This window comes from Camellia sinensis, chromosome 4 (genome assembly GCF_055761805.1).
Source record: "Camellia sinensis isolate YWXY chromosome 4, ASM5576180v1, whole genome shotgun sequence".
Classification (NCBI taxonomy): Eukaryota; Viridiplantae; Streptophyta; class Magnoliopsida; order Ericales; family Theaceae; genus Camellia; species Camellia sinensis.
The window spans coordinates 17,847,318-17,869,701 of record NC_138964.1 but is presented as its reverse complement, the minus strand read 5'-3'; the positions used below and the strand labels follow the sequence as shown (position 1 = coordinate 17,869,701).

At 34.0% G+C, this 22,384-nt stretch overlaps 1 protein-coding gene across 1 annotated transcript; it reads right to left on the bottom strand.

Moving 5' to 3' along the window:
• Positions 1-2,715: 2,715 nt before the first annotated feature.
• On the bottom strand, positions 2,716-4,091 carry IAA33 (indole-3-acetic acid inducible 33). Its single transcript, XM_028212702.2, has 2 exons — positions 3,401-4,091; positions 2,716-2,948 (listed from the first exon to the last, which is right to left on the bottom strand). Exons 1-2 carry the CDS (start codon positions 3,862-3,864, stop codon positions 2,870-2,872), a joined length of 543 nt encoding a protein of 180 aa, XP_028068503.2. The 5' UTR covers positions 3,865-4,091; the 3' UTR covers positions 2,716-2,869.
• Between the last annotated feature and the right edge of the window lie 18,293 nt (positions 4,092-22,384).

The following is a 22,384-nucleotide window of genomic DNA, read 5'->3' as shown; positions in this document are numbered from 1 at the left end:
GTATTATATTAGAGTGTTACGTTTTGAAAAAATACATTAAGGAGTTTTTGTGTGTTACATTGATTGGAGTGTTACATTTGAGAAAAGTACAGTAATAAGCTTTTTAGTGTGTTACATTGAAGTGCTACGTTTTTTGAGTATTATATTAGAGTGCTATGTTTGGAAAAAGTATACTGAATTTTTTTTTTAAAATGTTACATTGTTACGTTTAAGAAGAGTACATTAAGGAATTTTTTAGTGTGTTACATTAGAGTGTTACGTTTAGAAAAAGTACACTAAGGAGTTTTTTTAAAGTATTACGCTTAATAATTTCAATATTATGAGAAAAAAAAACCCACATTTGCCCCACAACACATAACACACGAGCGTTTATACTTGGTCCCTTATGTAATTCACATTAAAATGGGACCTTTGGGTCCATATATAAGAAAAAACTGAGAACCAAACGGTTCACCCAAAAATCAATTATTGTCTCTAATTTTTTACATATCTTTTTATAAAAAATTTAAAAACTTACTAAGCCTCTGTTTGGCAAGTTGGTTCTTGGGCTTTTTTGGCTATTTTAGCCACAAAAGACAAAATAGGCTATTTTAGCCATAACAAACAAAACATCACATCCAACCCATAATCATTACATTCTTCTCTCACAAAAAAACTCAAAAAAGCCAAAAAGCCAAAAAGCCCTTCCCAAACCAAGCTTTTAAGCCCAGGCTAAAATAGCCAAAAAAGCCAAAAAGCCAAAAAGCCAACCCACTTCCCAAACGGAGGCTAAGAAGTCAATTCCAAAACAACCCAAAAACTCCATTGCATATAAAAAAATCATATCCCAAATAAGTTAAGTTTCTTGTATATAGTTTTACATATTAACCATATGGTATCAGTCAATGCATATAAGATTTTTGTCCTTTCCATACCATTACATCTTGTTATACTAGTTAGAATGAAAATCAAATATGTATTGTTCAATTACTAATATGTACCGATTCATAATTAATTTATAGTTTATATGACCATTTCAGAGTCGATATATAGCGGTTTAATTGCTATAAAGCTCATTTTCGCAGTTAACAAAATTTCAAAAAATTAGAACCATATAATCCAATTCTCAATAGATATTACTTAATATTTCTAACATTACACAACGGTCAATATGATTTATCTTCGTATACTACTATTTAAAATTAGGATTTGGCTCGCCTCCCATTAAAAATTGAATTGGATCAGATAGTTGAGATTTTCTAACAGATAAGAATCATTAAACGGAAGACACTTACCAGTAAAAATTTATGAATATTTTTAAAAAATTTTACCGACAAAAATCTTCTATTTAAATGATTCTTATCTGTTAGAGACATGAACTATCTTATGCAGTTCAATTTTTAACGGGAAAGAAGCCAATCCCTTAAAATTATACTTTCTTATTACTTAAGATTATGGTGGGTCACAATCGTTCTATAATTCTGGTGTCTCAATCCTTTGACAAATGAAGTCCCTAAACCATCCGTACAGTAAATGACATCTATTATTTGTTTGACAAATGATCCAATTGTGAAATCAATCTTTTCATTTCATATCCTATAGCAAGATGAAAGTAACTATATTTTCTTCTTCCCTCTTGTTTAGATGATGAAATTTTTTTATCAAAATTTTGAAGTAATAAATCTTGTAATTTTTTTTCTATTGGAAAAACAGAGAATATTATAAACTCAAAAATATTAATGTATAATTGAAATTTATTGTATACATAAACCATAATATACACTTTCAATTTCCATCTCACATTCCCAATCTTGACATTGGGCACTTAAGTCTCTATTGTAGACTTAGGAAAATCTTTTTCTACTGATAATTTTTGTGTGTGTGGATAATTATACTCTTAATCATTATAGGTTGGTTTAAGTTTTTTTAGTCTCGGGAGTTATTTGAGAATTAATTATTTTAATTAACTTTTTACATAAAAAAAGTACAAAAAATAAAAAAAAATTATGATGTAATATATTGTAGTGACTTTTTAATTTTTTAACTATTTTAATCTATTAAGGCCTATTTTAATCTAATTTCATTTGAATAAAATAACTTATTTTGTTTTTTTTTTTTTTTGATTAAAATAACTAAAAAAGTCTCAAATCTTACTTCCCAAACGGTGCCTAAGAAATTTATGAAATCACTTAATATTGGTGTGATTCTCGTATATATATATATATATATAAGAGTGTTGGGTGTCTTTAGTATTATTGTTACGGTAAGAAAATGTTGAGGATATAACAAAATTACAAGAAATTACTAAGCCTCTGTTTGGGAAGTGAGTTGATTTTTTGATTTTTTTGATTATTTTAATCTGGGTTAAAAAACTTGGTTTGGAAAGAAATTTTTGACTTTTTACTTTTTTGACTTTTTTTGTGAGAGAAAAGTGTAATGATTATGGGTTGAATGTGATGTTTTATTTATTGTGACTAAAATAGCCTATTTTATTTTTTGTGACTAAAATAGCCAAAAAAAAAAACCTGAAAACCTTCTTCCCAAACAGTGGCTAATCGCTCACCTACTCGTAAGGCTCTTATTCATACGAGTGTTTGATAAATTTTTTGATAAAAACTTGGCGTTTGTTGTTGCAGTAATGATACATCATGTGAAAAGTGAATTTGGTGTAAAAATTTGATCATTTCTTACACATGTATATAGTGAAAGAAAAGGATTTGAATTTAGGAACAAATATAAGAAAAAGCCTTTTATTCATGCAAAGAGTTTTGGAACTTGACAATGAGAGAAAACAAGGTATGCTTTAATCACACACTTCATGAAGTTCCCAATACAAAAGGATTTGTGTTAAATCTCAACATCCTCCAAAATCTCAACAGCTAGCAGCAATCTAAGCAACTGCTCTTCCCTTTCTTGAATTTGCCTTCACTGGTAGTATCCTAATTCTCTTTGCAACTCTCACAAAATCCCTACATATATATATATATATATATAGAGAGAGAGAGAGAGAGAGAGAGAGAGAGAGAGAGTTCACACAAAAAGCATTAATTAGAGCACAACAACAATAACTTTCCAATCCAAATTAACATATACTGTAAGACACACATGTAACTATTACTTAGAAAACTAATGGCTCAATCATCAACTTCCAAACCAAAGATTCAAAAGTTGATTTTCAAACTATGTAGTTTTATTTAAAAAAAATTAAAATCCAAATAAAAAAGTGTGTGAACTGAGATAATTATGAGAGGTAATATGTGATATGGAAACAGAAGCACCCCAATTAACACAAAAGACATTGTGAACCCTTATAATACTAAATTTGATAAAAAAAAAAAATTGAAAATACTATTTTAATTTATTATTATTATTATTATTTTTTTTTTTTGAAAACCTTAATAAAATAAGGGCAACAACTTACTTCCAATTAAGGTCACCAACAAGAAGAAGATCATTTTCAATGTCTTCATAAGCAATGAGGTGACCAGGAACAGCATTGGATAGATCAAGATCGTTATCTGAGGCGGTTACTCCTCTGGCATCGCCACCGTCGACAAACATCTCCCTTAGGGCCTTGGCTAGGCTATGGTAGCTTGCATGCTTATGAAGACTGATCCGCTGGCAGATCGAACGGCCTTCCAGCACCACAGTCACCGGCGGAACCACCGTAGAAACCAAGTCATCGTCAAATCCACCTGGAAAGCTCTGAAGATTATTAGGGTTTGAGATGAATGGTGATGATGATGGAGTACTTGCACCACCAACAAGCTTTGTATAGAAGCTTGATGATCCTGAACGGTGGTGATGGTGATCTAGGGTTGAGAGCTGTCTCTCTTGCCACCTCCTCTCCAAGGACTCTTGTCTTTGTGAATCAAAACTGTTCATGATTTTCTTGTGTTGTGTTATCTCTCTCTCTCTGAAATTTTGTGTGTTTGGGTTATGTTTTTGGAGGAGATATAGTGATGAAACTGAAAAGGGTTTGGTCTTTGGTGGGAGTTATGTTAGAGAGAGAGAGAGAGAGAGAGAGAGAGAGAGGGGAGAATTCAGAGAGTAGACTGAAAAGAGTCAGGTCTCTGGTTGGGTTGAGAGAGATAACTTGGTGTTGGGAGTGTGGTTGTTATGGTTGTGGTGAAAATATATAAGGGTTAGGGAAATGTTTTAGAAACTAAATAATTTTTGCTGTTTTTTTATTAATTACTTTCAGGCTATAATAAATTATAGAATCTAAAGGTGGTGATTTTAAATAACGATATTGATATTTATATTATAATTAAATAATGATTTATATCAAATAATATAGGCTGAATGTAAATAAAAAATTATATCAAAAATCTAAAATACCAATATGTATCGATTGATACCAATCACATACAACTCAAGTGGAACAATCTAAGTGAAATAGTATAATATACCATCTATATATGTGGTCATAATTGTTATAATTGATTTTATGATTAGTTTTATGTATGTAGACTGGTTGTTCTATATGGTACACCGGTCAAAAAAAAAATTGTAAATAATATTAAATGAATAACTTATATCTCCTATTAATTCAACAATGTGGTATCAATAATCGCAATGTAAGAATTTTTATTGATCAAGAAATATTATTTATTGAGAAAATTTGTGCACGGAATTTATAAAAATTCTCAAGGATAAATCATACATGAGTCTTGCATGTGTCAACTTCTATCTTTTTGCTATTTGCTATTTGCTATTTGCTTCAACTCTAGTGGTGTTGTTTTCTAATTTCAAAGCTGCCCTTAAATTCCCAAAAATGGTGTGAATTTGAATTACTCAAACTTTCGTATCTCTTTGTTCTTTGTGCCTTCCAGACCAAAAGTCGCCTGCTCTCTCTGATCTGATTTGATTTGTAAGAAACAAAGAAGACAAGAGAAAAAAAACCATTTACATGGGATGAGAGCGAAAACCATAAAACAAGACAACTGGCTGCTATAAGAGAGAGTGGAGGATGTTTGCTTGTGAATGCAAAAGTGGATCAAAAATTTTCCCTTTTTATTTCAAAGATCCCTTAATTATTAGTGAATCTCATTTACCTTTTATTTATGAACTTATACATTTTTAATTTTCTCAATTATAAAAATATATAACTTTTACTCCTCTAGATTAAGGGTGGGCAACCCTTGAGCAGGGCCGGGTTTGAGTTGGGCTTCCACTGTATAGTAAGAAAATATGTATCATTTCAAAACTCGGTTTAACCCAACATCGGATCCAATTTAGCCATATTAAGCCCGGCCTTAAAAAAATTTCAAATACCAAATCCGAAAACTTAACCAATAGACATGAACTATTAATTTTTTATTTTTTATTTGTCCTAAATGGATGCTAAATTATTTAAATCCTTTTATTTATTATTTGAATTTGAAATGTTAACAAAATTCAGTAGTAAAATAAATATATTTTTTAATAGATATGTTAATTTAAGCCTTAGAAAAAGTATATATATTTGTCTTTCATATTATTTTTACTTTATTTTGTAACTATAGAATAATATAAAATCATAATTAACATTTTATAAATGAGCAAATTAGTTGGGCTAAGATAAACTTTTTTATCTTAAGCCCAGCCCGGATATTAAATGGGCACAAAATGTCAGCCCAGCTGTATGGACAAAATAATTCTTTTAAATTCTAAAAATATCAAGCTATATATACTAGGCAAGCCACCACCCCTAATCCAGATCCCCTACTCAATAGGGCTGAGCATAGGGTTATCCGGCCCGCCCAAACCGCCCTACCCGAACCGAACCGCACGCGCGTGGGCGGTTTCGCAAACACATTAGGGTAGGGTGCAGGTTGGATTTTATATAAATTTCAGGTTCGGGCGGGTTGCAGGTTTGAACTGCACCCGCCCAACCCACCTGCATTAAATTAATTAAATTTTTTTTTCTTCCCCCCTTTCAAATCTAACCGTCCATCTCTCACCATCTCACCCACCCATCTCATCTAATCTATTACAAACAAAACAAAAAACCCTAAACCGTGTCCCTCACTCTCTCAGTCTCATACATACTCATCTCATCACTGTCTCTCTCTCTCACTCTCTTCTCTCGTTGGTTGTTCTTGTTCATCTTCATACACCGATCGATCACTCTCTCACTCTCTCGTTGTTCATCTCATCGCACCGATCATCGCACCGCCGATCTACTCACAGATAAACTTTCTCTCAATCTCTGTCTCTCTCTTTCTCGCCCCGATCGTTGATTTTTTTTTGTTTTATATATATATACATATATATATATATCAGATATCTCTCTGATATGATCTGTCTCCCTCCCTCTCTCATCTCATCAGTCTCTCTCTGTGTATTTGTTTTGTTTTGGAATCTGATCTGATCTGTTTATTCTACACCGATCACTCTATGATGTGTGTTTGTTCTTAAGGAATTTGTTGAATCTGTGTTTGGTTGCCGAGAAAAAAAAAATAAAGAAAACGGAAAATGATTCTGGGATATTGAAATGCCATTAAGAAATGAAGAAAATGTAAGAAAGAAAAAACAAATTGATTAGTAGTTGGTTGGTTATTTATTTAGTTATTTGGTAATGATGAGATGATGTTTTGTTTGGGTTTTGGTAACTGAAAAAGAATGCGTAATGTGGGTTGTCCATTTCCCCTTTTTTCTTTTTCTTTCCTTTTTCTTTGGTTTTTCGACAACCAAGCAGAGTCAGTTTTGGGTTTTGAATTTTGAATGCTTTATGTATTTTCATATTTTTGTTTTCCTTTCCATTTTGTCTGTTATACTTGCTCTATCGAGTGGAACTGTTGCATTGGATTAATCTTTATTTTTTTATATCTGTACTTGAAATGAATTTGTTAATAATACTTACCCTGTTAATACTTGTCTGTTAATACTTGTCTGTTATATCTATACTTAGTTGAATTTGTTTATATCTGCACTTGTCTGTTAATACTTACTCTATCGAGTGCCCTGTTACCATTTCTGGGAAAATGAATTTGTTAGTAGCTGTGTGTGAAAATATGAACTTTCAGCACAAACTCTGTTAATTTTGTATGTTATTAATTGTGTATGTTAATTTTATTAAATCTGAAATCTGAATCTATTCAAAAATGGGAGAAAAAAAAGGTTTAAAAAAAAAATTTTGAAAAAAATTTTCAATCCGCAAACCGCCCGCACATCCGCGAACCCTATCCGCATAAACCGCAAACCGTATTGCGGGCGGTTGCGGGTTGAATTTTCCCCAAACCACATAGATGCAGGCGGGTCCAAACCGAACCGTAAACTGTCCCAAACCGAACCACGGACACCCCTACTACTCAATATGTACAATTCATATATAAGGAGAAAATTGATATTTGCTAATAGATAAGGGTCTTAGTGTAATTAACTTTTATATTTAATAATATATATATTTTTTGCTTGTATTATTAGGTGTCTATGTAGTGATGGTGAAATATTTAATTGATATTTATGGGGTGGTGATAAAAGACGTAAAGAAAAAGCAAGATGGTTATGTATAAATGGGAAAAAAAAAATTGAAAATAAAAAAGAAAAATTCTTGTAAATTGGAATTGCATGGGCCAGAGAGACAACCGCGCTGAGGTCGCCGAACGGCAAGCATGTTTGACTTAGATGGTCGGCGGCATCATCCATTTTACTATAAAAAAAAAATTGCTATGAAGGCACTCTTCATCGACTTATAATTTGTTTTGAATATGTTTGTGGGTCTATGAATAAAATAAATTTAAATTATTAATTTTTTTTGTTAAATAAATTTTAGATTCACGAGTCTGAATTTATAATGTTATTGTTTTTACAATTTTAGAATTAACAATACGTCAATCATCGAAATTATTAATATAAATATTTTGATTCATGCTGTTCATATTATTAAATTGATAAATTATAATAAAACATTCTTAAATTATGACTCATTTGGATTTTGTCTTTTTAAATTTCAAAAACTCAATAATTTACTCCTCAAAATATTATCTTATTTTTTATTAACCCTTTTTGTTATGACTCTGTTAAAAATTTACAAAAAATTAGATCATGTGTAAGACACATGACAAATTTATTAAATTTTTAATACAGTAATACTCTTATATGGTAATCTCATTTGCACTTGGCCACTAAGATAAGAGAAAAAGTGCAAATGAAATTATCAGATAAAAGTTTATTATCCTGAAACAACCAATAATGGGTATTATTATCCTAAAAATTCAATTGTTGTTTCATATGCTTTATTATCTAATTTTCTATAAATTTCTAAAAGAATCCAAACAAAAATGTTAATTGTAATAAAATAATACTTTGAGGGATTAATTACTTAATTTTAAAATTTAAAGAGATAAAATACAAATAAATCATAATTTTAAATTTTAATATAATTTATCCTATTAGATTTCGGTGATTGAGAAATTTTGATTCTAATATACTTTTTCTTCAAGAATAGGGTGGCATTCACCAATTAAGGCATCTCCAATGATCCATCTTTTCTTCATTAAATTTGAACAAAAAATTTCTTTGATATCAAGTGCTCCAACAGAGTTAACCACTAGTTGACCGGGCGAATGTATGGCCGGTTGACCGGCCAATGAAAATCTTTCACAAATTTTTGCCTTAAGGTGGACATCTGAAAAGACATTCGGTGGTAAAAATCCAACGATAATGAACAGTGATTTGATGAAAGACACATCTGTCCTCGGTTTGATAAAAGATTTGAAAATTTCTAAATTTGATAATCTATTTGATGAACAGTTGAAGCAACAAAAAGTAAACTTTTTCATCAAATTTAAATTTGATGATTTATTTGATAAACCATTAGAAATGGTCATAGCTCGCTTAATTTGCCCAAGTTAACCCAACCTCATATATTATTTTTTGGTCTATCAAAGGGGTGGCCATGGGCTCAATGGCCCACCAAACCGGTTTGATATTTATAAGGTTTGGGAATAGGGCTAGACTGGATTAAGATTTTCAGTCCATGTAATTTTTGAATTAGGTTTGGAATAAAGAGTTTTAGGTCAAGTTTGGGTACTTCCAAAAAAGTTAAAAAGTCAAAAAGTTACTCAAAAAGTTAAAAAGTTAACACTATTCACCAAAAGTCAACAATTACGGCTGCACAACTCCCAATTCAAATTTTTCCCTACAAATCAATTTTTACAATTTTTTATTACACATTTTTCAATAAAAAGTCAAAAATTTAACCCAAACATCCATATTTTCAACCTCAATTTTTTAGTCCAAAAAGACAAAAAGTGCACTTTTTTAGTCTTCCCAAACTTGGTCGGTAAAATATTAATTTTAATTTTTATATTATTTAATTACCAAATAAACTAAAAAAATAATAATAAGAGTTTAAAGGGTTGTTTGAGATGATTTATATAAGTACACTTTTTGACTTTTTTGCTAAAAAAGTAGAGAAAAAAATATGTATGTTTGAGATTACTTTTTGACTTTTTACAAAAAAAGATGTGTAATAAAATATTATAGTAAAATCAAAATGACCATTCCACTCTTATTGACTTTTTGACTTTTGAGTATTTGAATTCAAAGGGCAAAATAATAATTTTATCCTCTAACCTTCTCCCACAAGGTTCCCAAAAATATTATGGACTTTTTGACTTTTTTAGTAATTTTTTGACTTTTTTACTTTTGTAAGTTATCCCAAACATCTACTAAATTAAAAACGATCATATTTACATTTGAATTTTGTTAATATTCCAAATTTAAATAATTATTAAAAAAGTTTAAATATTTTAAGACTCTTTCAGAAAAAAATATTAATCAATAACTCAAATTTATTGGGTTAAGAAACGGGTTAGAGATTAGACCTTTTTTTTTTTTTGGTATGGGCTTGTGATGGCCTAAATTAGGCCAGATGTCAGATCAGGCCTAGTATGACACATATATTTTTATTATGTGGGTGTTTGGGAAGTTGCTATTTTAGTAAGCTATTTTAGGAGGTTAAAATTTTTGTATTTGGAAAGATAGTTTGATTTTTTTGTAGTTATATGTGATATTTGTGAGAAAAAAAGTGAAATGATTACAGGTTTGATGTGATATTTTGTCTGGTTAGCTATTTTAACCTATTTTATCTTTTAGTACTATTTTAACCCAAAAAACTAAAAAAAATCTCTTCCCAAACACCCCATATGTAGTGCCAGTTCCATCCAAACTCCACCAGATGTTTATCCATCCCGACTGCCAACCCTATACTTTCGGGTTTAGAATAAGCACTTTAAGCCATAAAATTAAGGCCTCGTTTGACATAACCTATATAATCCATCTTTTTATCTTTTTATCTTTTTTCCATCACATCACCTCTCTACTTTTCTGCACATCTTTTAGTAAAAAGACAAAAAGTACACTTTTTTAGTACACCCCAAACCAACCCTAAGTTTGAGCTAAGATTTTAAGATCAAATTATCTTTTGAACGGGAGGTAATATGAAAATTTTAACCCGACCGTCATATTTGCAAAATATGAATTTTAATTTTATACAATAAAATTAAAATTTAATATACATATATAAAACTTCTTTTAGAACTTAACTTCGGAATTTGTTAAAATAACTAAAAACATTTAACAATTAGATTTTGTTAATAGCCCGCCCTTACGTACACCATCTTTAATACGACTTAAAATAGTCACAATACTTTATTAATTTAGCTAATTATTTTATTATTATTATTATTATTATGTTATGAGAGAGAAAATGCAAGAGTAAATGATTTAAGAATAAAAAAATAAGTAGCTAATGAACAGTTGATCAACAAAAGGGGATAAGTTTTCCTCTATACCTCATCTCTCTATATATTTACATATTCTTTTTGTAGGTTTTAATCTGAACTCACATTAATGATCCGAACCGTCTCTTTCGTAGGCCTCACACACAATAAAGGTCATCCATGCAAAAAAATTAACTTCATCAGAAAATTGTAAATACAAAAATAAATTGTATTTTATTTTATAAAATGAATGGTAAATTTAATTAAATTTAAATCATCTATTTTATAAAACAAAATGTAATTTGTTCTTATGTTTATAGTTATTCGATGAAACTAATTTTTCGCATAAATGACCTTCATCGGGGCATGCGAGATAAACGATTCGAATCATTCGGGTTCGAATTAAAACCCATAAATAGAATATGAAGAGGTATAGAGAAAGAAAGTATATTGGGAAACTCATCTCCAATAGAAGTAACTAGTCACTATTCAAAAAACTATTTTAATTAATCTTTGACTAATCTGCTGGAGAGATTTTCTTTTAGTTTGACTACCTATTTTGACAGAATTAATAATTTAACTAGTTTATTGTGAATACTCTTACTAGACAGACCATAAATTTTAAAATTGATTGTTGAATCGATTCCTAATTATTTTGTAGATTTGATTGTGATCTGTAATTTGTATTGTATATATGATAATGTCATGAGTTTTTGTGGTTGTGATTTTTAACGCATAACAATGTTGGTGTTGGTTATCGGCTTTAATTATGAGTTATAGAAAGTGATTTTTGTTATATTTTTGTGTATTTTTATGAACCAAATCAATCAAAATGCAACAAGTTTATTAAAATCGAAGGCGTTGGGCTAGCGTATGCAGCTTGGAATTTGGAGGTGTACTCTCTTTAGATATCACATTCAACTCTTATTAGGTGATATCTACTCTTCAGGGCACGTTCGCGAGTTCTGTTCAAAATTTACCCGATCCATGTGAAGGTAACAATTTGTGTGGATTCCGAAATTAATCGAGATACATGTAAGTTGGCCTGTACAATCTATCATCAAAAAATAAAAATATATATTCAAAGGCGGAAGTTATTTGCTAATCTAGGATTATTGCTTTACGCCATTTATATTGGGACATTTGTCTTCTTGTCTCATAATGGGTCTCACTCTTTCAATCAATTAAAATCTACTATAACATATTAGTTTTAGGAATCGAACTTTATTATCTCTAAAAGTAAAAAAATTGTTACAAAAAATACTTGAAAACTAATTCTTATCGACATGAGAGTCATTACTAAAAGATTATCATTGAAAAAAAAAAAATAGTGACAATTTTGAAAATATGATAAATGCACTTTTACAGAAAAAATAATTTCATATAAAAAAAAAAAAGAAGATTTACTCTTTTAGACAGATTTTGGTCCTAAAATAATAGTAATTCATTACTTAATTTGATTGCTAAAAATACAACAATAACACTTTTAACAATTAAGATATTTATTTATTAAATGTGAAAAAATGATATATAAGTCTACTTTGTAAATTCACTTTCTAAACTCAGTGACGAACTAATCATCTTCTTGACACATCACTAAATCTAAAAAATATATTTAACTTAAATGTGAGGTTCACTGTCACATATAAATTTAGTATTAATTAGTGATACTATGTCATCGGTATCACCACTTTTACTCCTCCATCACACCTATGTTGGGGTGTGTGGTGTACTGGCGGCCATGTCGGCAACCTAGAAAATAGGCTTAAATGAGTTATTGGACCTAAATCATTTGAAAATGGGTTCAAATTTGGCCCATCTTGCTGCAAATCGAACTTGTTTGGGCTATTTTAGGATGAGTTGGGTTGGATTTTTCATCATGTAAGTCCATTGACTTTGCCATCCATGGCCCTTGTCTTCTCAATAATGGATGCGTTTACGTCCATTCTTCAAGGCTTAAATGAATGGAACTATCGACCTATTATTCACTTTAGAAATGAAGGGGCCGACCAGTTCTTTCAAGTATTCTTTAATTTTTTTACTAGGACAAAGTCATGACCCTTAGAAGACCATATTTTACTAATCCCATAACATTCATAAAACCAGTATTGTGCTTATTAAGAAAAATATTAGAGGTGTCAAAAATCGTATTAAATATTTGACCAAATGTGTGTGGATCCCTCACTCATGTGAAATCTCGTGAAATCCAAACCCATGTGAGACAATTAGTCAAATATTTAGTATCCCTAACATAACTCAAAATATCATGCGTTTCCAACTTTCCTCCATTTACCTTCTCACTTAGTTAAGACTGAGTTTCAAGAAACACTCATTTGTTGACTCCATTTTATTGTGAAATTAAAATCCCGTAGTAAGAAGTTGAAACATTTCATTTTAGGAGGTCAGATCCAAAATGCCTAAAATTTAGTAAGAAAAAGGTCATTCAAGAAATGAAAATGTAAACAAAAATGCTTGAAACCACTAATCAGTGGCGGCACTAATGATGTGGCGGTGAGTACCACCCACTGCCACAGTGTTGTTGTGCCTAGGTTTTTTTTTTTTTTCTTTTTTTGTGTGTGATTTTCCACCTCATTAGTGGTGGTTTAGTGGTACCAAATTAATGGTACCAATCACTACTGAAATGTAAAATAGGTCCGATCAACCTGGAGAGAGGCACATGTAGTTTGGTTATGCCTAATTAAAATTGTCAGAAAAAGATAACATGTAAATTGGACTCCCAAGTTAAATTTAGAGCCAAAAAAAACGAAGAAAAAAAATTAACAAAAAAGAGTTGTTCTGTGGAAAATACAAAAAATACAAAATAAACACGAAATAAGCCAGGGAACCCATGCCTAATTAAACATGTTGGAATTGACTTTAAGGGGGGAAAATGTAAACTGCCCCGAACGACAAACACTGCTAGTTTGATTATACTTAATTAAACTTATGAAAATGGATGACATGTGGTTTGAATTTCAGATAGAGACTTATATCCAAAATTACCTACAACTTAGATACATTGGTATTGACAAAATAATAATAAAATAAAATAACATAAAATTAGTGAAATTTAAAATTTATAAAATTCAACTTTTAGTCATCAAACGTGCAGTAGTAGCCTTTTGACTACTAAAAACTATGTCACGAAATATAACAATAAATATTTTTAATTATATTTTTCTATAATCTTTTTCAACTAAACCTATCAATGACTATTTAATTTAGTCACAAATTGTAAGAAAAAAAAATTATATTTTGACCAAAATTTCCACACACCCCCACAAAAAAAAAAAAAAAAAAAAAAAGTCATAATTATTTGAAAGACCTTAGTCTAGTTAAATGAAACATGTTTAATGGAAGTATTTTATTGTTGGCCAAATTTTACAAGTGACTTATCATCTCAACAACCACTCACCACCCACGTCCTTGTGGTGTGGTAGTTGTACACATTCAGACATCTTCCTTTCCTCCCCTCCTATTTATGATGTAAACTTCTATTGAAACTTCTACAACAATGTTAAGTAGTTCAAAATTTTGTGACTCAAATGGCTCAAATCACTTAAAATGACGTCGTTTTAAGTGATTTTGAGTGTAAAACGACGTTGTTTTGACAGATTTAAACCATTTGAGCCACAAAATTTTGAGTTACCAAATATTTTCCAAACTTCTATTGAAACTTTAAAGGATTCATTTGGTAAGCGGGTTGACTTTTTGATTTTTTTAGTGATTTTAGTTGGGATTAAAAAGTCAAAAAAAAATCTCAACCTCAACTTCTCATACAGAGGCAAAACCACTTTGGTGGTTCAAACCAAAACGAGTTCCTCCCAACACCACCCCCTTTTGGTGGTTCAAAACAAGTCCTATCCCTCCTTTGCTTCCCTCCTATTTACGATGTGAACTTCTTTTGAAACTTTAAAACCACTTTGGTGGTTCAAAACGAGTCCCTCCCAACACTAGCCCCTTTTGGTGGCTCAAAACAAGTCCCATCCTTCCTTTTCTTCAAACCTATTTATGATGTGAACTTTTTTTGAAACCTTAAAACCACTTTGGTGGTTCAAAACGAGTCCCTCCCAACACCAACCAAAACGAGTCCCTCCCAACACCAACAATAACAATTGTGGGTATTTTTGGAATAAACTCTCTTTCATATTTCATCTGTCCATTTTCATTCATAATTTTTTTGTGGGTTTCAATTCTAACTCACGTTAATAATTCAAACAATATATTTTATAGATTTCATAGTAAAAGTTACTCATACAAAAATTTAAATTTATCGGACAATTATAAACACATAAACAAATCACGTTTTGTTTTACAAAATAAATGATTTAAGTTTACAATCTTATTTGCTATTTATTTACGAATTCGTTCTTATATTTATAAATGTATGATGAAATTAATTTTTTATATGAATGACCTTTATAACATACAAAATAGACTATTCAAATTATCGATGTGAATCCAAATTTGAATCTAAAAAAAAGAGTATAAATGAATATAAAAAATTGCATTTATAGGAGAGAACTTATCCTGTATTTTTCATTTCATGTCTTTCATTGTAAGAACATGCATTCATTTGTCATGGTGTGTGTTGGGTTTACAAACCCACATATATAGAACTCTTTGGGGAAGTTGGTAAAAAGTCAACTTCTAATTTTTTACCCATCTTAGGTCATATTACTTATCACCTAACTTACCTATAAAAAGATAAGATAAGCTAAAAAAAAGTCAAAAAATTAATTTTTTATCAACTTTCAAAAACACCCATATATATATATATATATATAAAGTACACCATAATGAGAGGTTGTGCTTTAATATTAAAAATACTGATTCAACACAGTTATGGGTTTGGCATAGCTTATAAAAATTAAAATGTTAAAAAATTATCAAACAAAAGTCAAAAAGTTTATATTATTTTGAGGAAGCTTGTGAAGGAAACCTAATTTTGCCTTTTGAATTCAATTACTCAAAAGTTAAAAAGTCAAAAGTCAAAAGTCAAAAAGTCAACAATAATAGAATGGTCATTTTAATTTTATTATACATTTTTTCGTAAAAAATCAAAAAATTATCTTAAATATATATTTTTTTCTTTACTTTTTTAACCAAAAAATCAAAAAGGACACATATATAACACATCCCAAATGACTGAAAAATTTCTAACTTCTTTGATTATTTATCGCAGCCCTAATGCAAAACATGATTTTCATTTTCAGAGCAATGTATTAAATTTCCCTCGCATTGAACTGTTCTCTCTCCTTTATACAAAAGTTAAAAGCGAAGTTTCAAACATTGTTGTAAGGAAAAGGCTACTATGTCCGTCTGTTTTTTTTTGGTGCATATGGTATATACGTTAGGTTAAAAAATAAATAAATAAATAAATTTTATTACAAAATGTATAATTTTTCTTTTCCACAAAAAATATAATTTTTTACTTTGCACAATAAATATAACTTTAGCATCTTAACTTCACTATTCATAAATTTCATCATAAAAATCATAACTTTTCTTAGAATGTGCAAATACACATTCTAATATTTTCCTCCTTGTAATATATATATATCAGAATCAAGTACTCAGTTTTACTATTTCATATCATATATATAAGAGTAGTATTTTTCCTTTCTTATGGAGCATATTCTAAGGCTTTTTTTTTTTTTTTTTTTTAAAAAAAAAAAGCTACATCAACATGTATTTTTTTTATCATATATACATATATATAAGTAGTGTTTTTCCTTTAATTACGTGGCACATTCTAAGGCTTAATTTTTTTCTAAAAATGTCATATCAGCATACATTTTTTATTTACACATAAAATTTTACGCAAACTCAATTTCAATTGTAACAACTAATTTTATATGGATTCAATTTAAGAAATTCTTATTTTTCATATATTTTTTGTGGGGAAGTGGTTTAGAAATACTATTTCGATCCTAGGAGACGCTCGTGATTCTCAGTTAGTCACCTAAAAATGAATAAACACTCCGGTCGGGGGTGTCGGAATTAGCACTCCGACAGGCAAGTCAGTCTCTACTCTCTGGATTACTTGTATTTTAAGTTAAGCGTAATGATTCTCACATACCTCTTTCTGGCTGACGTGCTTCTATTTTTATCTTTTCTTTCCTGGGCCTCGGGGTTGGGCCCACTTTTGATTCGCCGTATAACTATTTATTCAGCTCCTTTTGCTGCAAATTGTTTTCCACTCGGCCCCCCCTTAATCAACCGGCCATTTGACCGACTAGGGCCGAATGCGCTGTATATATTTTGACTCCTGGTCCAATAATTTGGCCTATTTACGTCTCTTATTATTCAGCCCCCACAATTGCCCCCCAAGCACTCCACTAACGACAGTTAGCTGGAGTGTTTGGTTTCGAACTAGAAAGTCAGAGCCGAAATTCGACGGTTGACCTCATTCCAACGCAGATGTCTGAGCACACGCCTCTCAGTTATCATTTCAACTTCCCGCCCCTTCGTACACTTCTATTTATTGTGATTTAAAATTTCGACGTCTTTTCAAATACATACACATTTTTAGGTGCTCGTCGTTGGACTGCCTTCCGAATTACCTCTGCAACTTCCTTTCCTTCACTATCCCCTTCGTCTCTTGTAAGTTCTCTCACTCTCTGCTTTGAATCCTTTTTCCTAGTTTGTTTTTGGTTTAGCATACTCCTATAGGTTGAAAGAAATAGCAAAACATTTGAAAGACCTCCTCTCCTCTGTTCGAATTTCTGGCTTTCGACGCTATTTTTCCATTCCTGATGACGTCCGTCTGTCACTCGCGACAAATGGCACCCTTGATATGGAGAGGGCTGATGAAACCACGATCATCTTCCCTCTTCTATCAATCGCAGGGGGTGGAGTCCGTTTCTCCCTTCACCCATTCCTTAGGGCTGTACTTTGCCATTGGGGTCTAATCCCTTCCCAACCCAATGTCAACTTTTTTATAATCGTAATGGGGATTATAAAGCTAAACCGTCGCCTTAGGATTAACCTCAACATACTTGCTATTCGGTATTGTTACGCCTTGGCCAAGTCTTCTGGTCGGCATGGACGCTATTTCCTTAGGGCCAAGGACACCGACCTTTAATTAGTGACTATGCTTTCCAATTCTGAGAAGCGAGTCGATGATGTTATAGTCGTTATCCAAGGTAACTGGGAATTCGGCGAAAACGAGGATCACCTCGATCCTATTCCTAGACGGGGGGACGAACTAGGTGGCCGTATAGCTTCTTGTGTTTATTTTTTATTATATTTATAAAGCTTCATTTTTGTGACCTCATGGTTTCGCTTGTGCAGGAAATGATTTGAAGAAAGTCTTAACTTCAACCGACGACATCGTTCTTTCTGAAATCAAAGTCGCACTCAAATATTTCGGTCGTCCGAGTCTTCAGAAACAAGGGAGGGCGGCCCACGTTCTGCTTCGCTATGAGCTGACATATAAGACCTTCTCGGCTGCAGAAAACATCCCAATTTCGAAGGGTGAAGAGTTTCTTACCGCTGTTATTATGATCAACTTCAAAAACTTGAGGCAAGTTGGTTTCGAGAGGTCTGATTCGGAGTGGGCGGAAGTAGTTGAGGTCGCTAAGTCCGACGAGTTGGAAGCCGAAGTAGACGAGGCCTTGAAGTTGGCCTTTGAGGAAGTCGGCCTTAACTCAGCAAATCCTCCGTCCACTTCGAGCCGAGGGGACCTTCCGTTTGACGACATTTTTACTGGTCTAGAGGACCTTCCCGATGCATATCCCGAAGACATGGCTGGGTTAAGCCTTACACAGCTCGCCAAAAAGAAAAACGCGGAAAGGATGGCCGCGCGGCTAAGAGCAGAGGCCGTTCGATCTAAAGTGCCACCTGCCGCCGAAAATCAGCCCTCCATGCCTGTTATCGAGGAGGAAACGGCTCAGTCTCGAAGTGCCGAGTCCGAGGCAGTTCTGCAGACTGAGTCCGAGCCGGTTGTGCAGACCAATGAAGAGGCTGAGCAAACGGAGAAACGTCCTGCCGAGTTTTCGGCCGGATCTGAAGAAAACCGTGTTGACAAATGCCCGCGTTTGGAGGAATCGGATGTGATTGTGCCCTTTGTCATTCAACCAAAAATAAAAAACACGCCGATATTATGATGGTTTGAGCATGGCTACGTCATGGCTACGTCCGTCTCATTGCCGGCTGACAAGGCGGCTTTTTGAGCAGAGCTGGATCTGCTGGCGATAGCGTTAGCCGCTCAATCAGCTCTTCTGGTATATACCTTGACCTTGTCTTTCTCTTTTATGCAAATATTATGATGGTTTTAATTTCCTATTTTGCAGACGGTCGGGAGAATAGCCAAGATAGGCCGTCGCCAGCATGACGCCGCTGAACGACTCGGACGTTTACAATCGGAGGTAGAGGGCCAGAGGAGTAGGGCCGATTTCGAAGCGGCGGGGGCAAAAATGGAAGCCGCGAGGGCTGAGGCCAAAATGAAGAGAGCACGAAATGCAGACCAGTTGAGATTGGCCGCCGAGAAGAGGGTAGACGCGAGCGTAGATGCGCTCAAGTTAGCCCAAGGGGTAATATCCAAACTGGAGACCGAATTAGAAGAATTGAAGAAGGCAAAAGAAGAAACCAACTCCAAGGCTTCCAAAGCGTACGAGGCCGGGGCAAAGCGCCGCTCTAGACAATTATGTGGAAGAAGTCCCTAAATTTGAAAATCGAGGATTCAAACACGGTTGGCTCAAAGCCCTTGCTGCTGCTGATATGACATTGGCTACGCCAATTCCATACGAGCAAGTAGATGTTGAGCCACTAGAGTCTGACTCCGAGAATTAATTAGGGCGACACTTTTTGTTACAGCTTTTTGTTTTAGTAGTTTTTATGTATTGCTACAGTTTAAGTTTTTTGTTAGGTATTTTCATGCGAACTTGTAACTTTTTGTTTAGTAGTTTTCACATGTAAAATGGTTACAGTTTGTGCCCAATTTACTAATGAAAATTTTCCTTGTACTTTGCTATTATTTGTGCTTAATTTTGCTATTGATGAATGGTATGAATGGTATTATTTTTTGCTATTTTGGATAAAACATTCATATATACTTGCCGATTAGATAACTAGGCAATTTAATTTATCCTCGTTGAATAGCCGATTAGATTACTAAATCTGCCCTTGCCCCAGCTAATGGATGAACCCCAAAAAGCCAAATACAAATGGTTCATGGAGTGGCCGTGGCACAGATCGATCGGCATCGGGCTTAGATGCTTGGCCGATCAGATTAATAAATCTGTCATTGCCCCAACCAATGCATGAACTCCAAAAAGCCGAATACTAATGGTTCATGAAGTGGTTGTGGCACAGATTGATCGGCATCGGGCTTAGATGCTTGGCCGATCAGATTAATAAATCTACCCTTGCCCCAGCCAATACATGAACTCCAAAAAGTCGAATTCTAATGGTTCATGGAGTGGCTGTGGCACAGAACGATTGACATCGGGCTTAGATGCTTGGCCGATCAGATTAATAAATCTGCCCTTACCCCAGCCAATGCATAAACTCCGAAAAAGCTGAATACTAACAGTTCATGCCCTGATTGCGGCACGCGTCGATCGGCATCAGTCTTTTGGAGTTTAGCGTTAATGAAATCGTCTTGGGAGTGCTGCAAGCATTAGAAATATATGGGGTGGACTCTTCGCGCCAGTGACTCCACTTATTGTGTTCAAACTCAATTTAAAACAGTTTGTTGCGTAAGATTAGACAAGTGCGAATGTCAAATAGACTGTTCTTCAACAGCAGAGGAGAAGCACGAACATTGGCTGAGTTTGACACTGCAATGAATCACAGTAGCGAACCCACCCGCGCGGGAGGTAAGATGTCCAAGGAACGGGAAAAACGTCAGCCTCCAAGTTGTCGAAGTAGATCACCCCAAAAGGAAAAACAGCAACGGGGAAGCTCCTCACAACCGCGATTGAGAAATGAGGCCGATGCGACGCCACAACCGTTGAGTTTTGCGATTTTTTTGGGGAATAAACCGATGACGGAGGCTGACTACATTGTCAACGACCTAGGTGTAGCGGTCGAGTTCGCTCAACAGATTTTTCCACCGGAAGTCCAGCAGTCGATGGTTGGTCGACAGGATTTTGAAGTATTTCGAGAGGGAATCCACGGGGCGGTGAAAGGACTGTATACCGCTTATGAAGTCGGCATGTGCCTGCGCACCGCGCGGCGGGAAATAGAGAAAAATGATGAACGAATTCGGAACTTGGAGGCTCGTGCGGAGAAGGCCGAACGTGAGCTTAAGAAGACTCAAACCACCAAGCTGCGTGCGGCAGGTCAATCTAACCCGATCGTGGAGGAGAGAGTGACCCAATGACTGTTAAGTCACGCGATCGCCAATCCGGATACGGCAAGCATGTTTGCCGTGGAAAATACAAGGACCGTGGGTTATGAAAAAGGCTTCCATGACGGCCGAAGAGTCAAGATAGACAAGACCAAGGAGAAACTCGCAGAGGAGGTGTGTCAATGCGAGAATCGGGGCTTTAGGCACGGGTGGATTAAGGCTCTCCAAGCCTCAGAGGCACTCCAAGGAGCAGGAGTTGAATCGGCGTCGCCATTATATCGTCGTCACGATTTTCCTTTTGACGCTTTCGACATTGAGAAGAGCAATGACGAGGGCGATATCGAATAGAACTAAACATATATTGTAAACGTTCCAATACAGATTGGGCGTCAGCTATGTATCTATTGGATAGTTTAATAAAATATTTTATTTTAAATGTTTGTGTTTGATTTTGAATTTTGAATGTTTACATGCCTAATTAGGCATCTTGTTTCGAATGTTTGCATATTTTAATTATTTATGCAGTTGCCGGCCCAACTTATTCAAATATTTCTTTTTCAATGTTTGTATGCTTTTAAAGTGTAAACGGTTTTTGCCGGCTCAGCTTAACAAAACATTCCACTTTGAATATTTATATGCTTTAACCTTCGTCGTGAAAGGCGCTCCAAATCCGGAGCCGTATTCGGCCCAAACGTGTTATGCACGACTGAGGCTCCAGATTCGGAGGCTTTTTGTCGGCCCATAGTGATATCTTCGAAGGACACTTCGAATCCGGAGTCTTAATCGGCCCAAACGAGTTATGCACGACTGATGCTCCGAATTCTGAGGCTTAATCTGCCCAAAGGTGTCACGCACCGATGGGGCTCCGAATCCGGAGACTTAATTTGGCTAATCGTGATATCCATGAAGGGCACTCCGAATCCGGAGGCTTAATTGGCCCAAAGGTGTCATGCACCGATGGGTATTCGAATCCGAAGACTTAATTTGGCCAATCGTGATATCCACGAAGGGTGCTCCAAGTCTGGAGGCTTAATCAGCCCAAAGGTGTCATATACCGATGGGTATCCGAATTCGGAGACTTAATTTGGCCAATCGTGATATCTACGAAGGGCGCTCCGAATTCGGATGCTTAATCGGCCCAAAGGTGTCATGCACCGATGGGACTCCGAATTTAGAGACTTAATTTGGCCAATCGTGATATCCACGAAAGGCGCTCCGAATCCGGAGGCTTAATCGGCCCAAAGGTGTCATGCACTGATGGGGCTCTAAATCTGGAGACTTAATTGGTCCAAACGAGTTATGCACGAAGGGCGCTCCGAATCCGGAGGCTTAATCGGACCAAAGGTGCCATGCGCCGATGGGGCTCCAAATCCAGAGACTTGGCCAATAGTGATAT